The sequence below is a fragment of the Gadus morhua genome, chromosome 20 (assembly GCF_902167405.1).
Source record: "Gadus morhua chromosome 20, gadMor3.0, whole genome shotgun sequence".
Taxonomy (NCBI): Eukaryota; Metazoa; Chordata; class Actinopteri; order Gadiformes; family Gadidae; genus Gadus; species Gadus morhua.
In genome coordinates, this window is record NC_044067.1 from 101,871 (window position 1) to 120,037 (window position 18,167).

The window sequence follows — 18,167 nt, forward strand, 5'->3', positions numbered from 1 at the left end:
AACCATTCAATACACCGTGATAATCATTCATTCATACTCATTCAAGTTGTGTGTGCTTTATCAATGGATAATGAACACAGAAAAGTTATCTTCTTGTCTGAGTTATAATGTAATGTTTGTAGTAAATATGGCACGTTAAATTCATAAATTATGAATGTTTATAAAATATCTCAAACTAAGTAGCCAGAACGAAATCTAATGGAAAAGCATTACAACTATTACATTTAATATATACATATACATAAAAAAGTAAAAAAGATAAATAAAAAATATATAGCCTCTTAAAGTATCAAAATATATCCATTGAAAGCAGCCTTGGCCATTAAACACTTATTTCACTCTTCCAGCTGTAAATCAACTGCCATTCTTCATAATTAACTGGGTTCAATAAACACACCTTGGCATAGAGGCACTCCTTATCAGCTTAATGGAGGCGAAGATAATAGCAGAGCCATAGGTGACTGAGAAAATATTCCAGCCATTAGGGCTTGTGGATTCACGGCTCGGGCGTCAGACATTCGAGGAGAAGCGCATAATAAATGTATGTATCCTTTCTCATTCAAAAATTAATTGTGTACTTTACTGGCTTTAGAACGGAATCTAGCATAAACAAATACTATTAAGAAAACAGGTATTTCTTTACTACAGTTTGATAGGTATTTGAACAGCTGTAACTAGGACATTCTGCTATCTGTGTTGTTAAGAGAGCGAACATGAAGGAATCCTCTAACCTCTCGACAACAACAGAGAGTGAAGGTGAGCACCTAAACAGTTAAATACAATCATATATATATCTATATAGATATATATATAGATATATATATAAGAGCTGTTCAAAGTCAATCTAATGTTTGTATTTCATTTCTTATTTCCAGAAAAGAACAATGGGTAAGTTGTGAGGCTGGCCTGATGCTATCAATGTTAATCTTGAATTGTTAGAGGATCTCCAGCCTTCTTTTTTCTCATCATGCAACAGGAAGAACAACCCGGCAGCGAGTGTTGGATTCTTTGAGCTGGTAAACACCTGCTGATGCTCTGTTCCTTATTGTTGACTGTGCCTAAGCCTTACTTTGTCACTATGAAATGAACAATATAATGCCGGTTTCTAAAAGGTTCTTCTGCCGGTAGTTCCGGTTCGCCTCCCGGCAGGACTCGGTGATGATGGTGGTGGGGGGTGTGTGCGCCCTGTTGCACGGCGCTGCCTCCCCGCTCATGCTGCTGGTGTATGGCATGATGACCGACACCTTCGTGGCCTACGAGCTGGAGGTCCAGGAGCTGGCCGACCCCAATAAGACATGCCAGAACAACACCATATGGTGGATCAACCAATCCATATACGTGACGCCAGAGAACACCACCATGGACTGTGGGTGAGTTGAGAGTGTTTTCTTATGGAAAAAAAACACATTCCTGTATTTGTTCTACTTTGATGCCTCTTGTGCCAGGGTGGACATCGAGACACAGATGACCATGTTTGCATATTACTATATTGGAATTGGATTAGGTGTGCTGATCCTCAGCTATTTCCAAGTAAGTATTTCCTCTTTGGACACTATGGACTCAGTATGGACAAATAAATCAGTGCTAAAACTTCATGAAAACTCATCACTCTGCTATTGGGATCCAGATCGCTCTCTGGGTTTCTGCTGCTGCAAGACAAGTCCAGAGAATCAGGAAAACTTACTTCAGAAAAGTCATGAGAATGGAGATTGGCTGGTTTGACTGCAACTCAGTGGGGGAACTGAACACAAGGATATCTGAGTGAGTATTTACACACGTATATATATATATATATATATATATATATATATATAGGACTTTCTCGTTATGGGAATGTAAAACAACACACGTACCCTTTTGGTTCCTCTCAGTGACATCAACAAGATCAACAACGCCATCGCTGACCAGGTGTCCATCTTCATCGAGAGGATCTCCACCTTCGTGTTCGGCTTCATGGTGGGCTTCATCGGGGGCTGGAAGTTAACCGTGGTGGTCATCGCTGTGAGCCCACTGATCGGCCTGGCTGCCGGGCTCATGGCCATGGTTAGAGAGCTTCCTTCATACTGTAACCAGACTAAACACTAGTTAACCCTAACCCTAACCCTAACCCTAACCCTAACACCGCCCCCCCCCCCCCTGAAGGCGGTGGCCAGACTGACAGGCAGGGAGCTGGCGGCTTACGCTAAAGCCGGAGCCGTGGCCGACGAGGTCCTCTCGGCCATCAGGACCGTGGCGGCCTTCGGAGGGGAAGACAAGGAAGTGGAAAGGTATTGAGTCGGGTCAATCTACTGACTAACCCTAACCATCGAACAGGGTTATCCCTAACCATAACCATGGAACAGGGTTAACCCTAACCATGGAGCAGGGTTAACCCAAACCCTAACTATAGAACAGGGTTAACCCAAACCCTAACCATGGAACAGGGTTAACCCTAACCCTAACCATGGAACAGGTTTAACCCTAACCCAACACAGACAAGGGTTAATCCTAACCCAACACAAAGGTCTTAACCCACATTCCTTCCAAGGCAGGGTCAGGGTTAACCCTAACCCTAACCCTTGACCCAAACACTCCTTCCAGGGCAGGTCAGAAGTGCAATAGATGTGGTGGGCAATGGGCAGATATATTTTGGAATTGTATTGTAATATTTAGTATTAGTATAAGCTACACGTGAACCTCCTAAGATAGCGCCTTTTAATTGGTTTGCTATCTCAGGATTTGGGCCAATATCCCATGATTGAGATCTAAAACTCAGGATATTGTTTTTATCGCAAAATGTCGTCTCGTCACGCTAATAAAAACAATTAAACCGCTAATAAAAACAAATAAATCCCGGCAAAACATGTTATCTTGTGTTATCGTGTTCACATGTTGTTTATAATACTAAAACAATTATTCACCTCATGCTCCGTGAATAGTGGGGAATAGCCCTCAAGACCGAAGGTCGAGGGGGCTATTCCCCACTATTCATAAATATGGTATGATAGTGTTAGCATAAAAATCTCAACAAAAATCTGTGTGTGCTTGTGTGTGTGTGTGTGTGTGTGTGTGTGTGTGTGTGTGTGTGTGTGTGTGTGTGTGTGTGTGTGTGTGTGTGTGTGTGTGTGTGTGTGTGTGTGTGTGCGTTTCTGTTACTGTTATGTAACGTTTATGTAACGTGTAACATGGCTGTCGGTTGGGAAGGTATGACAGGAACCTGGAAGAGGCTCAGAGCTGGGGTGTGAAGAAAGGCAGCATCATCGGGGTTTTCCAGGGCTACTTGTGGTGCATCATCTTCCTCTGCTACGCCTTGGCCTTCTGGTACGGATCTAAGCTGGTCATCGAGACCAAGGAGCTGTCTCCTGGTACTCTTATCCAGGTAAACATCCAGACACTTAGGTCAGATTAGGGACCGGGTTAAGGTTTGGGGGGATTGCCTATGAGTGATGCACTATGGTGGGGGCCCCCTGCAGGTGTTTTTCGGGGTGTTGATGGCAGCCATGAACCTGGGTCAGGCATCGCCCTGCTTGGAGGCCTTTGCTTGTGGTCGCGCTGCAGCCAGCACCATATTTGCAACCATAGACCGGGTAAAACCTTCTCTCTCGTCTGTCAATTATTGAGTTTAATCAAATCTAATTTATTAGTAATAATGATCATAATAATAATATATATAGGTTTTTGTGGATTAAATCGTATTAAACCGCTGTTCCCGTGGTTACTTTCACAGGAACCGGAAATTGACTGTTTCTCAGAGGAGGGTCATAAGCTGGACAGAGTCACTGGTGACATTGAGTTCCATGATGTCAGCTTTCACTACCCATCTCGACCGGACGTCACGGTAACTCTACGATGGCATCACTCTGGGTACCTGGCTGGAGGGTGGATTTGATGCCATGGGCTTAATCAGGCTTGGCGTACACACACGTACACTGGACTCAATTCACCATCAGGGTTTAAAAAAGTCTGCAGCTCAGACATTAGGCGGAAGCTTGGGTCCAAGATCTAAGGACATAGCCTGACCACGCCCACTCAGGGAAATACTAGACATAGATATTATACATGATATTATACATACCAATAGAATATTATGCGTTATACATATGCCTAATACTCACGTGGTCATAAAATATCCCAGGGCACAGAGTAGGGGACTCCCCAGTGTCCTGGCTAAAACTGCCAGACCAGGCTCCTTCAATCTGGCCCCCTAATCATCCCCCTGTATAATTGGCTGATTCATTCATTCCCTCACTCTCCACCTCAAGCTGGTGCGTGGTGAGCGTTCTGGCGCTGATTGGCTGCCGTGTATCACCAAAGTGGGTGCTACACACTGGTGGTGGTTAGTGAGGTTACCCCCCCTTCACTGTAAAGCGCTTTGGGTGTCCAGAAAAGCACAGGTTCGTTCAACAATAAAATTAAAGAAAATGTTGTTTCCAATATCATATTTACTTTAAGGGGATATCCTAAAGGATTAATGTGAAAACAGCTTAATGTGGCTAAATGACCTTAAAGTGGAACTGAACTGAAATTTGAAGTTTAGTTGATATAACAGATGTATTGTCTGCCTTCTCATTGGTACAATAACTAAAAAGGGCTGAATTTGCTAAAAGGGATTACGGTGAAAGGGGTGAAAGTGTTACAGGGTGCCACCATGTTGGATTTCAACAATCAGCTACGTCACTGGCATGGTAACCTACTCCTACTCTGTGGCTCTAGCAGCCATAGCAGGTAAGGAGTCAGGCTTTGAGGCTCGCTGAAATGGCTACGGAGAAGCAAACAACCAGGTCTACAGGAGGATCATCTTATTGCATTGCCCCTGGCTGCAGTAATGAATTATATAGGGCCAAGGCAGCTGGGGTAATCATACATTTCCACAGGCTACCTTTGAATAGGAAACCAGCCCTTAATACATGGCTGGCAGCCTTAAAACTGACTAACACTCAGATAGCCCCTGTCATGTCAATCTCCACAAGCTAGCACTCCGACCATAAAGTGTATAGACTATTACTCCGACGATATCACAGATCTATGTTTCCAAGCTGCTAATTAAACCACGGAAGGTCTGTAAATCTGTAAATACAGCCCCTTGGTCAATTTAATTACTAACTGTATTTCTGCTCTATCTAAAAGGTTCAACAACTACTATCTCCTCCCCCTCGACTTGAATGTTTTTATACAGCGCGCAGGCTGGATGCGCGCAGGCTTGATGCGCTCCACTTATTTTTGTGGAGAACCAGAGCCTTGAATATGTAGGTAGGCTACTACAGCGTTTGTACAGCTCGTTGCATTTCAGCAATGAGTCCGTCTTTACGGAGATATTCCTGAAACGCATCAAAGGATATCAGAGGGGGAATGATCGTTTTCGCCTTGTTACTTGGTTGCTATTTATGGGGCGCTCCAGTGTCTCCGCTCGGACGTCCCTTAGAGAGAGCATGGCCACTTCCAAAAACTCTCTCTCGCCGCACAGCTTCCTAAAATGCCCTATGCATGGTTATGCAACCTAATCCCACCATTAGATGGTCAAGGTTGACCGGGACCTCTCGGCAGCAGAACGATTCAATGGCAGTGTCCACGCTCCGGCAGCACCCACACGCACACCAGTCACACCCAAACGATCCGAAGGCGGAGCTGGGACTGAAATTGGTCCCTCTCCACCGGGTGGCAGTCGGATACTACAGGCATGTCCCTCACAGGCTCAAACGCGTAACCAGCCATATTAAAATCACTGTTTTCCACCGTGGAGTGTAGAAGACGTTCGCGTGTCTGCAGCAACGACCTAGCCCTACCATGCCAGTGACGTCATCAGCGCTCTAATACTAAAAGACGCATTTTCTTTTGTTGCTAAAAAAAGCTATATATTGATTTTCTTAATAATTTTTTTAGTGTAATTTTTTTTTACCATGGTCATAACTAACACGTTATCGATGTTGATAATTTCAGTTCGGTTCATCTTTAAAGAAAGTTAGATTAAGATGAAATTCATACTATTCACACTCCATCATAAGGGAATGCTATGATGAGAATAGCAAGTCTAACGAAATGCAAATAATATGAAAATAAATCATATTTAGGCGGAAACAAGAGCTTTATGAGGCTTAATGACATTAAATCAAAATTTGAAAATCCATCCTTTAAACAGTAATTATAGAATATAAGGGATACTATGATGTTGATTTCAAGTCTAAATTAAAGGTATCGAAGAAATATGTCAATTTTCCCTTTTAATAATTAATTGAACCGAATCTGCATAATGTAGCTTAATGTAGCTTAATGGCCTTTAACTGATTCAAGAAACCTGAAAGGCCTTTCAAGGACTCCTCACGGTATGCTTCTACATACTCCAAAAGGAAAACAGAAACTGTTTATATACAGTATTCCAAAATCGAATATAGAGTAAATTGCCTCGGAACTAGGAAAAATTATTGTAAACTACTACTTACTATATAATGTGAGTAAAGGACCTAAAATCAAGTCAGTATTAGTACTAGAGTGGCTAGTAACAGTAGTCAAGGTATAGTAACTCTATCATAGAATAGTGGCTAGTAGTAGTCAAGGTAACTCTTTATTAGCGTAGTGGGTAACTATGTATCTGTACAGTCTTACCCATTCTTGCTCCTTAATGACCTGTCTCTGTACTGTCTAACCCCTACCTGCTCCTTTGTGACCTGTCTCTGTACTTTCTTCCCCCTACCTGCTCCTTAATGACCTGTCTCTGTACTGTCTAACCCCTACCTGCTCCTTAACGACCTGTCTCTGTACTGTCTATCCCCTACCTGCTCTTGAATTACCTGTCTCGGTACTGTCTAACCCCTAACTGCTCCTTAATGACCTGTCTCTGTACTGTCTAACCCCTACCTGCTCCTTAATGACCTGTCTCTGTACTGTCTAACCCCTACCTGCTCCTTAATGACCTGTGTCTGTGATCTCTAACCCTTACCTGCTCCTTAATGACCTGTCTCTGTAGTGCCTAACCCTTACCTGCTCCTGAATGTCATGGTACTACAATTATTTGGAGGACACTAGGGTGTCCTTCCAAAAGTTATTGAAGGACACCCCTATGTCCTTAATTGGAGGAAACTAGTGTTTGGGTTAACCGCTTTGGGAGTGAGATTTCCTTAATTATTTTTGTATTTCTAGATTCTAGACCATCTGAGCATGGTCATTAAAGCCGGGCAGAACACTGCCTTTGTTGGCCCTAGTGGCTCTGGGAAGAGCACCACTGTCCAGCTCATCCAACGCTTCTACAACCCCAAGGAAGGAAAGGTAAGAGTTGGGCAAATACAAGTTAAAGCCTCCAATACATAACAAACGACCGTTTGTTCTTTTCTGGTCTCCAAAATGGCACTCAGTAAGCCATTTTAACACCTCTAAGGGCACCTGGGGGTATTCCATCAACCAAGCTAAAGGCAAAGCCGGGCTTATTTTGCTTAGCTACGTTCAGCTAGAGTTGCATTCCATTAAAGTGACTTAAGGGAATCTCCGCTAGTTATCCATTGGCAACTTATCCGACCAAACTAACCTGGTCGGTACCAGGCTAACTGTCAGGCTTACTTAATCGGTGTTACAGAGAAGTTCCATCCATCGGCAACAAGTGTACCATCAGAAGGTCCCGCCAAGCCTAGTCTTCACGATTTTGTCCTAAATGTACATATATGAAGTACAAACAGCGTATATTTAGCTTAATACTACTTATGCATTCAACAGATCTGTGATTTTATTTGCCAGATAGCCTCCCTGTATTTATTAATGGTTACGATGTTCCCTTTTTGAGTTATTATATGCTTGTAAACCTCATAGACCTCCACAAGCAGCTTCAGTTCACCCCTGGAAAAGATCCCGCTCGGTCCTTTTCGGACATTTGATAATGATTCAGCCTTCACGCTTCTGGTTACATTTCTCGTGAGCATGCGTAATCCGCGATAACGTAAGCCTGGCTTGAGCTAACCTGAGCAAGGCGAGGCTGAACTGCGTTGATGGAATGGCTTTAGCCTCAAGTGGAAGTTGGCGTTAGTTCTAACCGGGCTTAATCAACTAAGTGCCGCCTTCGTTAGCGACTTTGATGTAATAGCCCTCTGGTCTTCTTATAACCCAAGGTTGTATCAGCGATTCTAGGCCTAAACATAAATGATCACATTCATCTGATTTTTCCTCACGATCCGCTAGCTGCCCGCCCAATAAGCAGGCCGCCAAAAACGTGTCTCTGTAGGCAGCCTATGCTCCGAGATCGTGCAAAAAAAAAAATGGTACTACCAACCACTGAAAAATAAAATAAATAGTGTTGTGTATTCACTGTTTAAGTTTGTACCTCCTGGGATGCGGTCACGCCCTCTTTTATGCTACGTGCTGACGTTGTTGTATGTGCCTTCTCTGAGTTCAATACTAAAGCAGTGCGTATCAAATGCTCACAGTCTCGTGTCCTTATTAGTTGTTGTACTGACTGAGTAGGATATCCTAGTATACAACAAATAGTATTCCAACCAATCACCGACAAGGGATGGGTGTTGCAGGGTTTTGCACTGCGCTCATGATAGTTTTTACTGGATGCACGAGACACGAAGGGAGGGGCGAGCTGGCTCTGTTTGTTTGGGTTCTCGCTTCAAACACCAACAGAAGTGACATCGCTAATACAAACTTTAAGGCCCTTCATTGGTTATATTATTAATTTGATAAGTAATATAACTTTATCTTTGATTTGTTGTGGTTGTTGTTTTTGTTGCGTTTGTTCCCTTATGGAACACTTTATTTCGATTTTTTGCACAAAATTACTGTTTGAATAAAGTTTGATTCATGATAAAAAAAAACCTGAGGCCAACGTGGGACTGATGTGATGTCAGGTGACCCTGGACGGCCATGACGTTCGGGGTCTGAACATCCAGTGGCTTCGCTCGCTGATCGGCGTGGTGGAGCAGGAGCCCACGTTGTTCGCTACTACCATCGCTGAGAACATCCGCCTGGGCCGGCCGGCGGTCTCCATGGAAGACATCACCGCTGCAGCCAGAGAAGCCAACGCCTACGACTTCATCATGGGCCTGCCACAGGTAGAAGACCACCACAGGAATCTACTCACTTGAAATCTGAAATATGTCTAATACAGACTAGTTGTTAGCAGGATAGTCCAGTGGTTAGTCTAGTGGTTAGTCTAGTTGCTAGTCTAGTGGTTAGACTAGTGGTTTGCAGGATAGTATATTGGTTAGTCTAGTGGTTAGCAGGCTAGTCTCATGGTTAGACTAGTGGTTAGCAGGGCCGGGTTTGGGTTTAGGTTCAGGGTTAAAGCCCAAGCGTCCTTGAAATAGATGCCTAATCCCTTTACTTCATGGTTTACGTTTTACGTAAACCATGTACCAATGTAAACAATCTTTACATTATCTGTTTTTTACTGAACGTCGTATTTCAGAAGTTCGACACCCTGGTTGGGGAAGGGGGGGGGCAGATGAGCGGGGGGCAGAAGCAGAGGATCGCCATCGCCCGGGCGCTGGTCCGGAGGCCCCGCATCCTGCTGCTGGACATGGCAACCTCCGCCCTGGACAACCACAGCGAGGCGGTGGTCCAGAAGGCCCTCGATACGGTCAGTAGGGCAGTAGAGGGCAGTAGGGTACATCTGATACAGTCAGGACCCCTGGAGGGCAGTAGGGCAGTAGGGTACATCTGATAGAACGAGGAACCCTGGAGGACAGTAGGGCAGTAGGGTATATCGGATAGAACCAGGACCCCTGGAGGGCAGTAGGGCAGTAGGGTATATCTGATAAACCAGGACCCCTGGAGGGCAGTAGGGCAGTAGAGGGCAGTAGGGCAGTAGGGTACATCTGATACAGTCAGGACCCCTTGAGGGCAGTAGGGCAGTAGGGCAGTAGGGGGCAGTAGAGGGCAGTAGGGGGCAGTAGAGGGCAGTAGGGGGCAGTAGAGGGCAGTAGAGGGCAGTAGGGGGCAGTAGAGGGCAGTAGGGCAGTAGAGGGCAGTAGGGCAGTAGGGGGCAGTAGAGGGCAGGAGGGCAGTAGGGGGCAGTAGTGCAGTAGGGCAGCAGAGGGCAGTAGGGCAGTAGAGGGCAGTAGGGCAGTAGAGGGCAGTAGGGGAGTAGGGGGCAGTAGAGGGCAGCAGGGCTCGAGGGCAGTAGGGGGCAGTAGAGGGCAGTAGGGCAGTAGAGGGCAGTAGGGCAGAAGAGGGCAGTAGGGCAGTAGGGCAGTAGGGGGCAGTAGGGCAGTAGGGGGCAGTAGAGGGCAGTAGGGGGCAGTAGAGGGCAGAAGGGCAGTAGGGGGCAGAAGAGGGCAGTAGGGCAGTAGGGGGCGGTAGGGCAGTAGAGGGCAGTAGGGCAGTAGAGGGCAGTAGAGGGCAGTAGGGCAGTAGAGGGCATTAGGGGGCAATAGGGGCAGTAGGGGGCAGTAGAGGGCAGTAGGGGGCAGTAGGGCAGTAGGGGGCAGTAGGGGGCAGTAGAGGGCAGTAGGGCAGTAGGGTAAATCTGCTATGGAAGAGTCCCAGAGAACATGACCTCTGATGTCCACAGGCGCGTCGAGGACGGACCACCATCTCGATCGCCCACCGCCTGTCCACTGTGAGGAGCGCAGACGTCATCATTGGGTTCGAGCACGGCCGAGCGGTGGAGCATGGGACCCACAGCCAGCTCCTAGAGAGACAGGGGGTCTACTTCACCCTGGTCACCCTGCAGGACCAGGGGCCCGACGCAGCCCCACACAAAGCACCTGCTGGTACGCAAGGTGGGAGGCAGGACAGAGGAGGGATTTGACTCCCAGCACATTGGGTTTGAACCCAACGTCCTAAGGTTGATACTGGGTTTAAACCCAGTATCAACCTTTAGGCCTCCCTGAGAATGAACCCAGCGTATTCATATATTCATTTATTTCAAATCTCTTCACATAGATTCATGTCATCTGTCACCCATTGTTATGAATAGGGTTAGGATAGTAGATATAATATAGTAAATATAATATTGTTATGATAGTAAATACAAATAGGCACGCACAATTATTTGTGTTTCAACGGGTCTTCTTCTTTTTATGTGCCTTTTCTAGAATCAATTGAGACCGGATTTGATTCTAGGGAAAGGGGATTTAGCCGTGGAAGTTATAATACCAGTTCAAGGTATTTTTCCATCATCACATATCACCAGTCACATAAGAAAGTGTCTCATGGAATAATGGAAATGATGAACACTACTATTTAACTACTAACTAACTGACCAACCACTAACTTCTATTATTAATATACCTCCCTCAGGAACTCCGTTCGTCTTCGATCTCATACCCAGTTGTCCAACAACTCCATCCCTGATGCGATCAGCGGCAGCCTCCAGCTCCAGTCCACTGGCCGGATGGAGGAGGTCAAGTACCTTCGTGTTCATTTTGTCACCAAAACCTCAAATGGTCTCAACTTCAGCTTTACTTCAGGGGCAGGATTCTGATCCCAGCCAAAGGTTTTCTGTTCGATCCCTTATGTCGGCAGTCTCCTTATAAGCGTCCCTGAGCCTGATGACCCCTGACCCCTTCCTGCTGGTTCATGGCTCTTGAATGCGTTCTTCTCTACTCTGTGTGAGCAGCCCGGTGAGGAGGCTCCAGAGCAGCTTGTGGAGCCGGCCCCCGTGCTGCGGGTCCTCAGGTACAACCGTCCAGAGTGGCCTTACATGCTGCTGGGGTCCCTGGGGGCCGCGGTCAACGGCTCCGTCAACCCCATCTACGCTATACTCTTCAGTCAGATCCTGGGGGTCAGCATGTGTATTTCAATCCTTTGTACCATTTGCCATAGCTACCAGGGCTAGCATAGGACTGCTACTAGGGCTAGCATAGGACTGCTACCAGGGCTAGCATAGGACTGCTACCAGGGCCAGCATTGGACTGCTACTAGGGCTAGCATAGGACTGCTACCAGGACTAGCATAGAACCGCTACTAGGGCTAGCATACGACCACTACGAGGGCTAGCATAGGACCGCTACCAGGGCTAGCATACAACCGCTACCAGGGCTAGCATACGTCCGATACCAAGGCTAGCATACGACTGCTACCAGGGCTAGCATACGACCGCTATGAGGGCTAGCATAGGACCGCTACCAGGGCTAGCATAGGACCGCTACCAGGGCTAGCATAGGACCTCTACAAAGGCTAACATACGACTGCTACCAGGGCTAGCATAGGACCACTACAAGAGCTAGCATAGGACCGCTACCAGGGCTAGCATAGGACCACTACGAAGGCTTGCATAGGGCCGCTAGGAGGGCTAGCACAGGACTGCTACGAGGGCTAGCATAGGACTGCTACCAGGGCTAGCACAGGACCGCTACGAGGACTAGCATAGGACCGCTACCAGGGCTAGCATAGGACCTCAGCAACTCCACAAGGGTTAGCATACGACCGCTATGACGGTTAGCATAGGATCACTGAGGGTATGCATTGGACCACAAGGTTGCTACAAGGGTTAGCACAAGTCCTCATGGTCGCTACAAGGGCTAGTATAGAACCACAGGTTACCAGAAGGGTTCACTTAGGACCGCTAGTTTGCTACGAGGGGTAGCATAAGACCGCGGGTTTGCTGAAGGGGTTAGCTTAGGACCGTAACCGCTAACGGTTTTGTGTATTGTAACATAAAAAGATGAAACACTCTCTTTTACAAAGTTACGGTAGCAAAGGTTATGGTAACTGTTTCCTTTTCAATTTCCATTTGATTAATAAATTGTACATTAACACAGGGTCACCGCCGGTTCAACGAAATGGGTTAAAATTAAGTCACACAGCACAGGTGTTGGTTGTGGTATTTACAATGGTATAGTAGTTAAGGTTATGGTACATAGTAGTCAAAGCTTTTAACAAAAGTATGGTAGTAAGCGGTAAGTTAGGTAAATCCCTTAACAATCAAAACAAGATGAAGAGCAAACAATAAACAAGAGCAAATTTAGCCTGGAGGGAACATTAGGTCTTATCCCAGTTGCATCAACTATCTCTCTTAATTTCGCAGACGTTCGCCATGCAAGACCTGATCCAACAGCGGGAGCAGATCGATGGAATATGCATCCTGTTCTGCATTGTGGCGTTAGTCAGCTTCTTCTCCCAGTTTTTACAGGTTAGCCCGACTTTCCTTAACCCTACTATACTAGCCACACAATAACGTCAAATGGAACATTTGTTTAGATATTCCACATGCACATACAAATGACCCAACCCACATATCCCTCTCTTCTAGTTGAGTAAACCACACCGATGTATGCCTGCATTCAGCTTTAGACTCAAAGTGGACTGTACCTATCGGACCCATTTACTAATCTAACACCTGGAATGGAAATGTCGATCAACTCACTTAAAAAGCCAAAGATTGGCAAACCAAAGCTGAAATATTTCCAAACGTCACCGCATGGTGTGTGGGAGAGTGTTAGGGTTAGGGCTAACCCTAACTAGGGCTAACCCTAGGGTTAGGGTTAGTATAACCAGGGGTTAGGGTTAGGGTAAGGGCTAACCCTAACTCTACCCTAACCCACCAGGGTTTAGGGTTAGGGTAAGGGCTATCCCTTACTCTAACCCTAACCCACCAGGGGTTAGGGTTAGTGTTAGGGCTATCCCTAACTCTACCCTAACCCACCAGGGGTACGCCTTCGCTAAGTCCGGGGAGCTCCTGACCAGGCGCCTGAGGAGGGCCGGGTTCCAGGCCATGCTGAGGCAGGAGGTGGGCTGGTTCGATGACCCCGGGAACAGCCCTGGTGCCCTGACCACCCGGCTGGCCACGGACGCCTCCATGGTGCAGGGGGTGAGCTGCTGCTGTTCACTCATTAGGCTCAACCACAGAGAAGAACACATTCATAGTCTACAGCATTTCTGGCTGCATAGTAGGCTGCACTAATCTAGAATCATTCTACTTGGATTCATTATGTAGCAGTTTTATGTTTGCACTGTGAGCTGCTTCAATAATGACCAAGTTCAAATACAGAGATTAAAGAGGATTATCCCGACACAATTCTTGCTTGTGTTGCAATTGTAAATTGTAATTCCACTTTGAGTATTGAAAGCCTGATATAGCCTATATTTTTTAGATAAAGAAATTGGTTGAAAAGTCCATAAAATCTAGATAAAAATGTTCTGAAGCCTTCCCCCTATTGACAGATGTATGCATCAAAACATAAACCAATTCTTTTTTTTTTTAGATTCCAATACTATTGTGTACACATATCAAAGGTACACTTTTACATAGAGTTTGCAATGTTAGATGTGCGAAATGTTGAGGTTTTATTTCTGCAGGCAACAGGATCTCAGATTGGCATGATCGTGAATTCATTGACCAACATCGGAGCGTCCTTCATCATCGCCTTCTACTTCAGCTGGAAGTTGACTTTAGTGGTCATGTGCTTCCTGCCTCTCATCGGCCTGTCTGGGGTCTTCCAGGCCAAGATGTTGACCGGCTTCGCAACCGAGGACAAGAAGGCAATGGAGGCCGCGGGTCAGGTGGGCAGGGTCCACGCACCTCATGTGATGATAATGCGCGTCATGATACATGAATATCTTTCACCATATAGGAATATAAATCATGTGATATAAATATCTATCATGATGCATGACTATATATCATGATATATGAATATAAAGCCTGTGAAATGAATATATCATGATATATTCATATTTATCATGTTACGTATATATCATGTGATGATATATATATATCTCATGATATATGACCAGATATCAAATTGTGTGATATTAATATATATCATGCTATATGAGTATATAGCATAATATATGAGTGTATTTATACCATGCTAATACTCATATAGCATGATATATACACGTCATCTCGTCACACTCGTACTATATATCATCATCATATATGACTATATGATGATGATATATAGTACGAGTGTATATGATGATGATATATGAGTGTATATATCATGATATATGAATGTATATATCATGATATATGAATATTTATCACGCTAAATGAATATATATAGCATGATATATGAGGGTAAATGTGATACATGACTATAAATCACGGTATATGAGTTTAAATATCATTACATTTGCAATGACACTTTTAACTAAAGCGACTTACAATAAGTACATTTGTCAGAAGAAGGTGAAACAGCATTATTGCTGTCGATACATATCATGATGTATGAATGTATATATCATGATATATGAGTGTATACATCACAATGTATGGGTGTGTACATGTAGGATATAGTTAATCAAGCAGCATATGAATAAAACGACAATGAAGGTTTCTGGAGAGGCGCTGTCCAACATCCGGACCATCGCAGGCTTGTCTCAGGAAAGCGCCTTTGTGGCGTCGTACGAGCAGCAGCTGGAGGCGCCGTACCACTCCGCCCTGAGGAAGGCCAATGTCTACGGCGTCTGCTTCGGCTTCGCCCAGTGTGTCATCTTCATGGCGTACGCTGCGTCCTTCAGATACGGGGGCTATCTGGTCACCGCTGAAGGCCTGCACTACATCGTGGTGTTCAGGTCTGTGTTGAAAGCATACATCGGTTTGTCGTTAAGCTGAACCAAACCAACGTCTAGCGCTCAGCCCTCTCCTCTCTGTGCAGGGTGATTTCAGCCGTGGTGATCAGCGGCACGGCTCTGGGAAAGGCTTCCTCCTTCACTCCAGATTACGCCAAAGCTAAGATCGCCGCTGGCCAGTTTTTCAAACTACTTGACCGGGTTCCCACCATAAGCACTGGCCCCTCCCATGGAGAGAAGTGGGTAGGTGACCCTAAACAATTAAACGCAAGTGACTTAAGCCTGTCAACATTGAAACGTCATTCGCTATTGGCTTACACCCGTCTCCCATATCTAGGACAACTTTAAAGGGGAGGTGGAGTTCCGAGACTGTAAATTCACCTATCCCACTCGGCCAGATGTCCAGGTCCTGAACGGACTGGTGGTGTCCGTTAAACCCGGTCAGACTCTGGCCTTTGTGGGCAGCAGTGGCTGTGGGAAAAGCACAAGCGTTCAGCTGCTGGAGAGGTTCTACGACCCAGACGAAGGCCAAGTGGTTTGTTGACTCGTACTTCAAGAACTATTTTTTATTGTGATTTTGATTGTGTTTAGCCTCAACCTCGCCTTGGATGAATGACAAAAAAGATGCTGAATTTGGTAAATGAGTAAACTCATAAACAAAAACTGATAATATTATAGCATGAATACTGATTTAATTTCCAGTTGATAGACGGCCGGCCCTCCTGGAGTGTCAATGTGGCGTTTCTCAGAGCCCAGATGGGCGTGGTGTCCCAGGAGCCCGTGTTGTTTGACTGCAGCATAGCAGAGAACATCCAGTATGGAGATAACCTGCGCAATGCTAGCATGGAAGAGATTGTCAACGCTTCAAAGAAAGCTTTTCTCCATGACTTTGTGATGACTCTTCCAGATGTAAGTTATCGATTTACAAACAACACACATATACATCCATCCCTATGACTTCCCGTCCTGTCAAGAGAATATACTCTCAGCCCAAACCGAGGTCTGCTGTTTCTAATGACATCTCAAATGGTCTCCCCTGAATGGGCAGAAATATGAGACTCAGGTGGGTGCGCAGGGATCCCAGCTTTCCAGAGGACAGAAGCAACGTATCGCCATCGCCAGAGCCATCCTCAGGAACCCAAAGATCCTCCTACTGGATGAGGCCACATCTGCTCTGGACACAGAGAGCGAGAAGGTACCCAGGCTCGCTTCACCTACCAGGTTAAGACGTTAAAGCTGCTGGAGGTTCACTTCTAGAGTTGTAAAAGAGAGAGCAGTAGAGACAGTATTTTAAGCTAAGCAAATAAAAGGCCCCTCCCTCCCTCTCTCTCCCCACCCTCCATTCATATCTCCGCTATTCATTCACATGTGATTGACGGGCAAGATGGATTACCTGAACAAATCAGAGAAGAGATGCCCTGATTGGTCAGAAATGACCCTGGGTGCGGTCTGAAATCGAAATGGTCTCATCCAGAGGCGGCGCAGCCCAGAGGCACCGGCCGTCCTCCCGTCTCCCTCACTGGTAGCGCATGGGTGGCTAGGCCATTGCTAACCAATTATAACCAAACTCTAGCTGTTCAATCTCACCTGCTCCTTTAATAATACTAGTGTGTGTGTGTACCTCTCTCTCTCTCTCTCTCTCTCTCTCTCTCTCTCTCTCTCTCTCTCTCTCTCTCTCTCTCTCTCTCTCTCTCTCTCTCTCTCTCTCTCTCTCTCTCTCTCTCTCTCTCTCTCTCTCTCTCTCTCTCTCTCTCTCTCTCTCTCTCTCTCTCTTTTAGATATAATAGCTCATACATCTTACCTACAGCCCCTTTCAAGCATTACTACAAGTAGCATGTGATGTCGTGGTATCCCTGTTGCTGCATTAAAGCATCATTACATCATGAAGTCTAGCTACCACATCAGGTTAGAGGTAGTGTGTGATACGATTAATAATAACAAGCTGGGATCTCTCAGACTGTGCAGGATGCTTTGGACCAGGCTAGGAGAGGCCGGACATGCCTGGTCATCGCCCACAGACTGTCCACCATCCAGTCTGCTGATATCATCGCCGTCATGGCCCAGGGCGTGATCATAGAGAAGGGCACCCATGATGAGCTCATGGCCAGGAAGGGGGCTTATTACAGTCTGGTCACCACCGGAGCTCCAATCAGCTAGTGGCTGTGGCTAACCCAGACCCACGTAGAGCGGTTATAGCCTCGTCACATTCTAACTTGAAATGTCATTGTTTACTATATGTGTCACAGATCTCACTTTTAATTTGTATTTACTGCTAATGAAGACATTTATATATAAAGTATAGAAACAAAATTATCAAAGAAGACTCTGTTTCAATACATCATTCTATTGTGTTTGAGTGCGTTAATGAACTGGTGTCCGCTGAGCCTGATTGGGTCTGGAGACAAACTGAGTGTAAACATGATTGATACAAGGCCTGCAGGTAGCCTAGCAACCCACACAAACCAGCATTTGGTCATTTGCATACATTGCACACACACACACACACACACACACATTGATAACACACACACATAAGATTGTGTTATGTGAAGTAACACAATCTACTGATGGTGTTGGAGAACCTGCTATATACACTCTATGTTCGACTGATGGTGTTGGAGAACCTGCTATATACATTCTATGTTCTACTGATGGTGTTGGAGAACCTGCTATATACACTCTATGTTCTACTGATGGTGTTGGAGAACCTGCTATATACACTCTATGTTCTACTGATGGTGTTG

General features: G+C 45.6%; 1 protein-coding gene across 3 annotated transcripts; it reads left to right on the forward strand.

The window, feature by feature from the left end:
- The first annotated feature begins 445 nt into the window (after positions 1-445).
- On the forward strand, positions 446-17,744 carry abcb11a (ATP-binding cassette, sub-family B (MDR/TAP), member 11a). Of its 3 annotated transcripts, none has more exons than XM_030343674.1 (28): positions 446-541; positions 705-756; positions 876-888; positions 977-1,016; positions 1,129-1,370; positions 1,446-1,530; positions 1,628-1,761; positions 1,872-2,043; positions 2,143-2,267; positions 3,184-3,358; positions 3,453-3,566; positions 3,707-3,817; positions 7,114-7,239; positions 8,811-9,014; positions 9,371-9,541; positions 10,475-10,685; positions 11,001-11,070; positions 11,206-11,308; positions 11,525-11,689; positions 12,935-13,039; positions 13,556-13,717; positions 14,206-14,409; positions 15,185-15,426; positions 15,510-15,666; positions 15,761-15,958; positions 16,126-16,332; positions 16,472-16,618; positions 17,380-17,744. In XM_030343674.1, the coding sequence occupies exons 2-28, from the start codon at positions 714-716 to the stop codon at positions 17,578-17,580; spliced, it is 3,927 nt and encodes a 1,308-aa protein (XP_030199534.1). In that variant the 5' UTR covers positions 446-541; positions 705-713; the 3' UTR covers positions 17,581-17,744. The 3 variants fall into 3 exon arrangements, with proteins under 3 accessions (XP_030199534.1, XP_030199535.1, XP_030199537.1); XM_030343675.1 differs by having other exon boundaries at positions 10,475-10,676; XM_030343677.1 differs by having other exon boundaries at positions 1,872-1,956.
- Positions 17,745-18,167: the final 423 nt, after the last annotated feature.

Excerpts from the sequence above, each read along its gene's own strand:
- abcb11a (XM_030343674.1), top strand. The coding sequence starts at position 714 with ATGAAGGAATCCTCTAACCTCTCGACAACAACAGAGAGTGAAG. Across the intron at positions 3,567-3,706 it reads TATTTGCAACCATAGACCGG|GAACCGGAAATTGACTGTTT; the intron begins GTAAAACCTTCT and ends TTACTTTCACAG. Across the intron at positions 14,410-15,184 it reads CAATGGAGGCCGCGGGTCAG|GTTTCTGGAGAGGCGCTGTC; the intron begins GTGGGCAGGGTC and ends ACGACAATGAAG.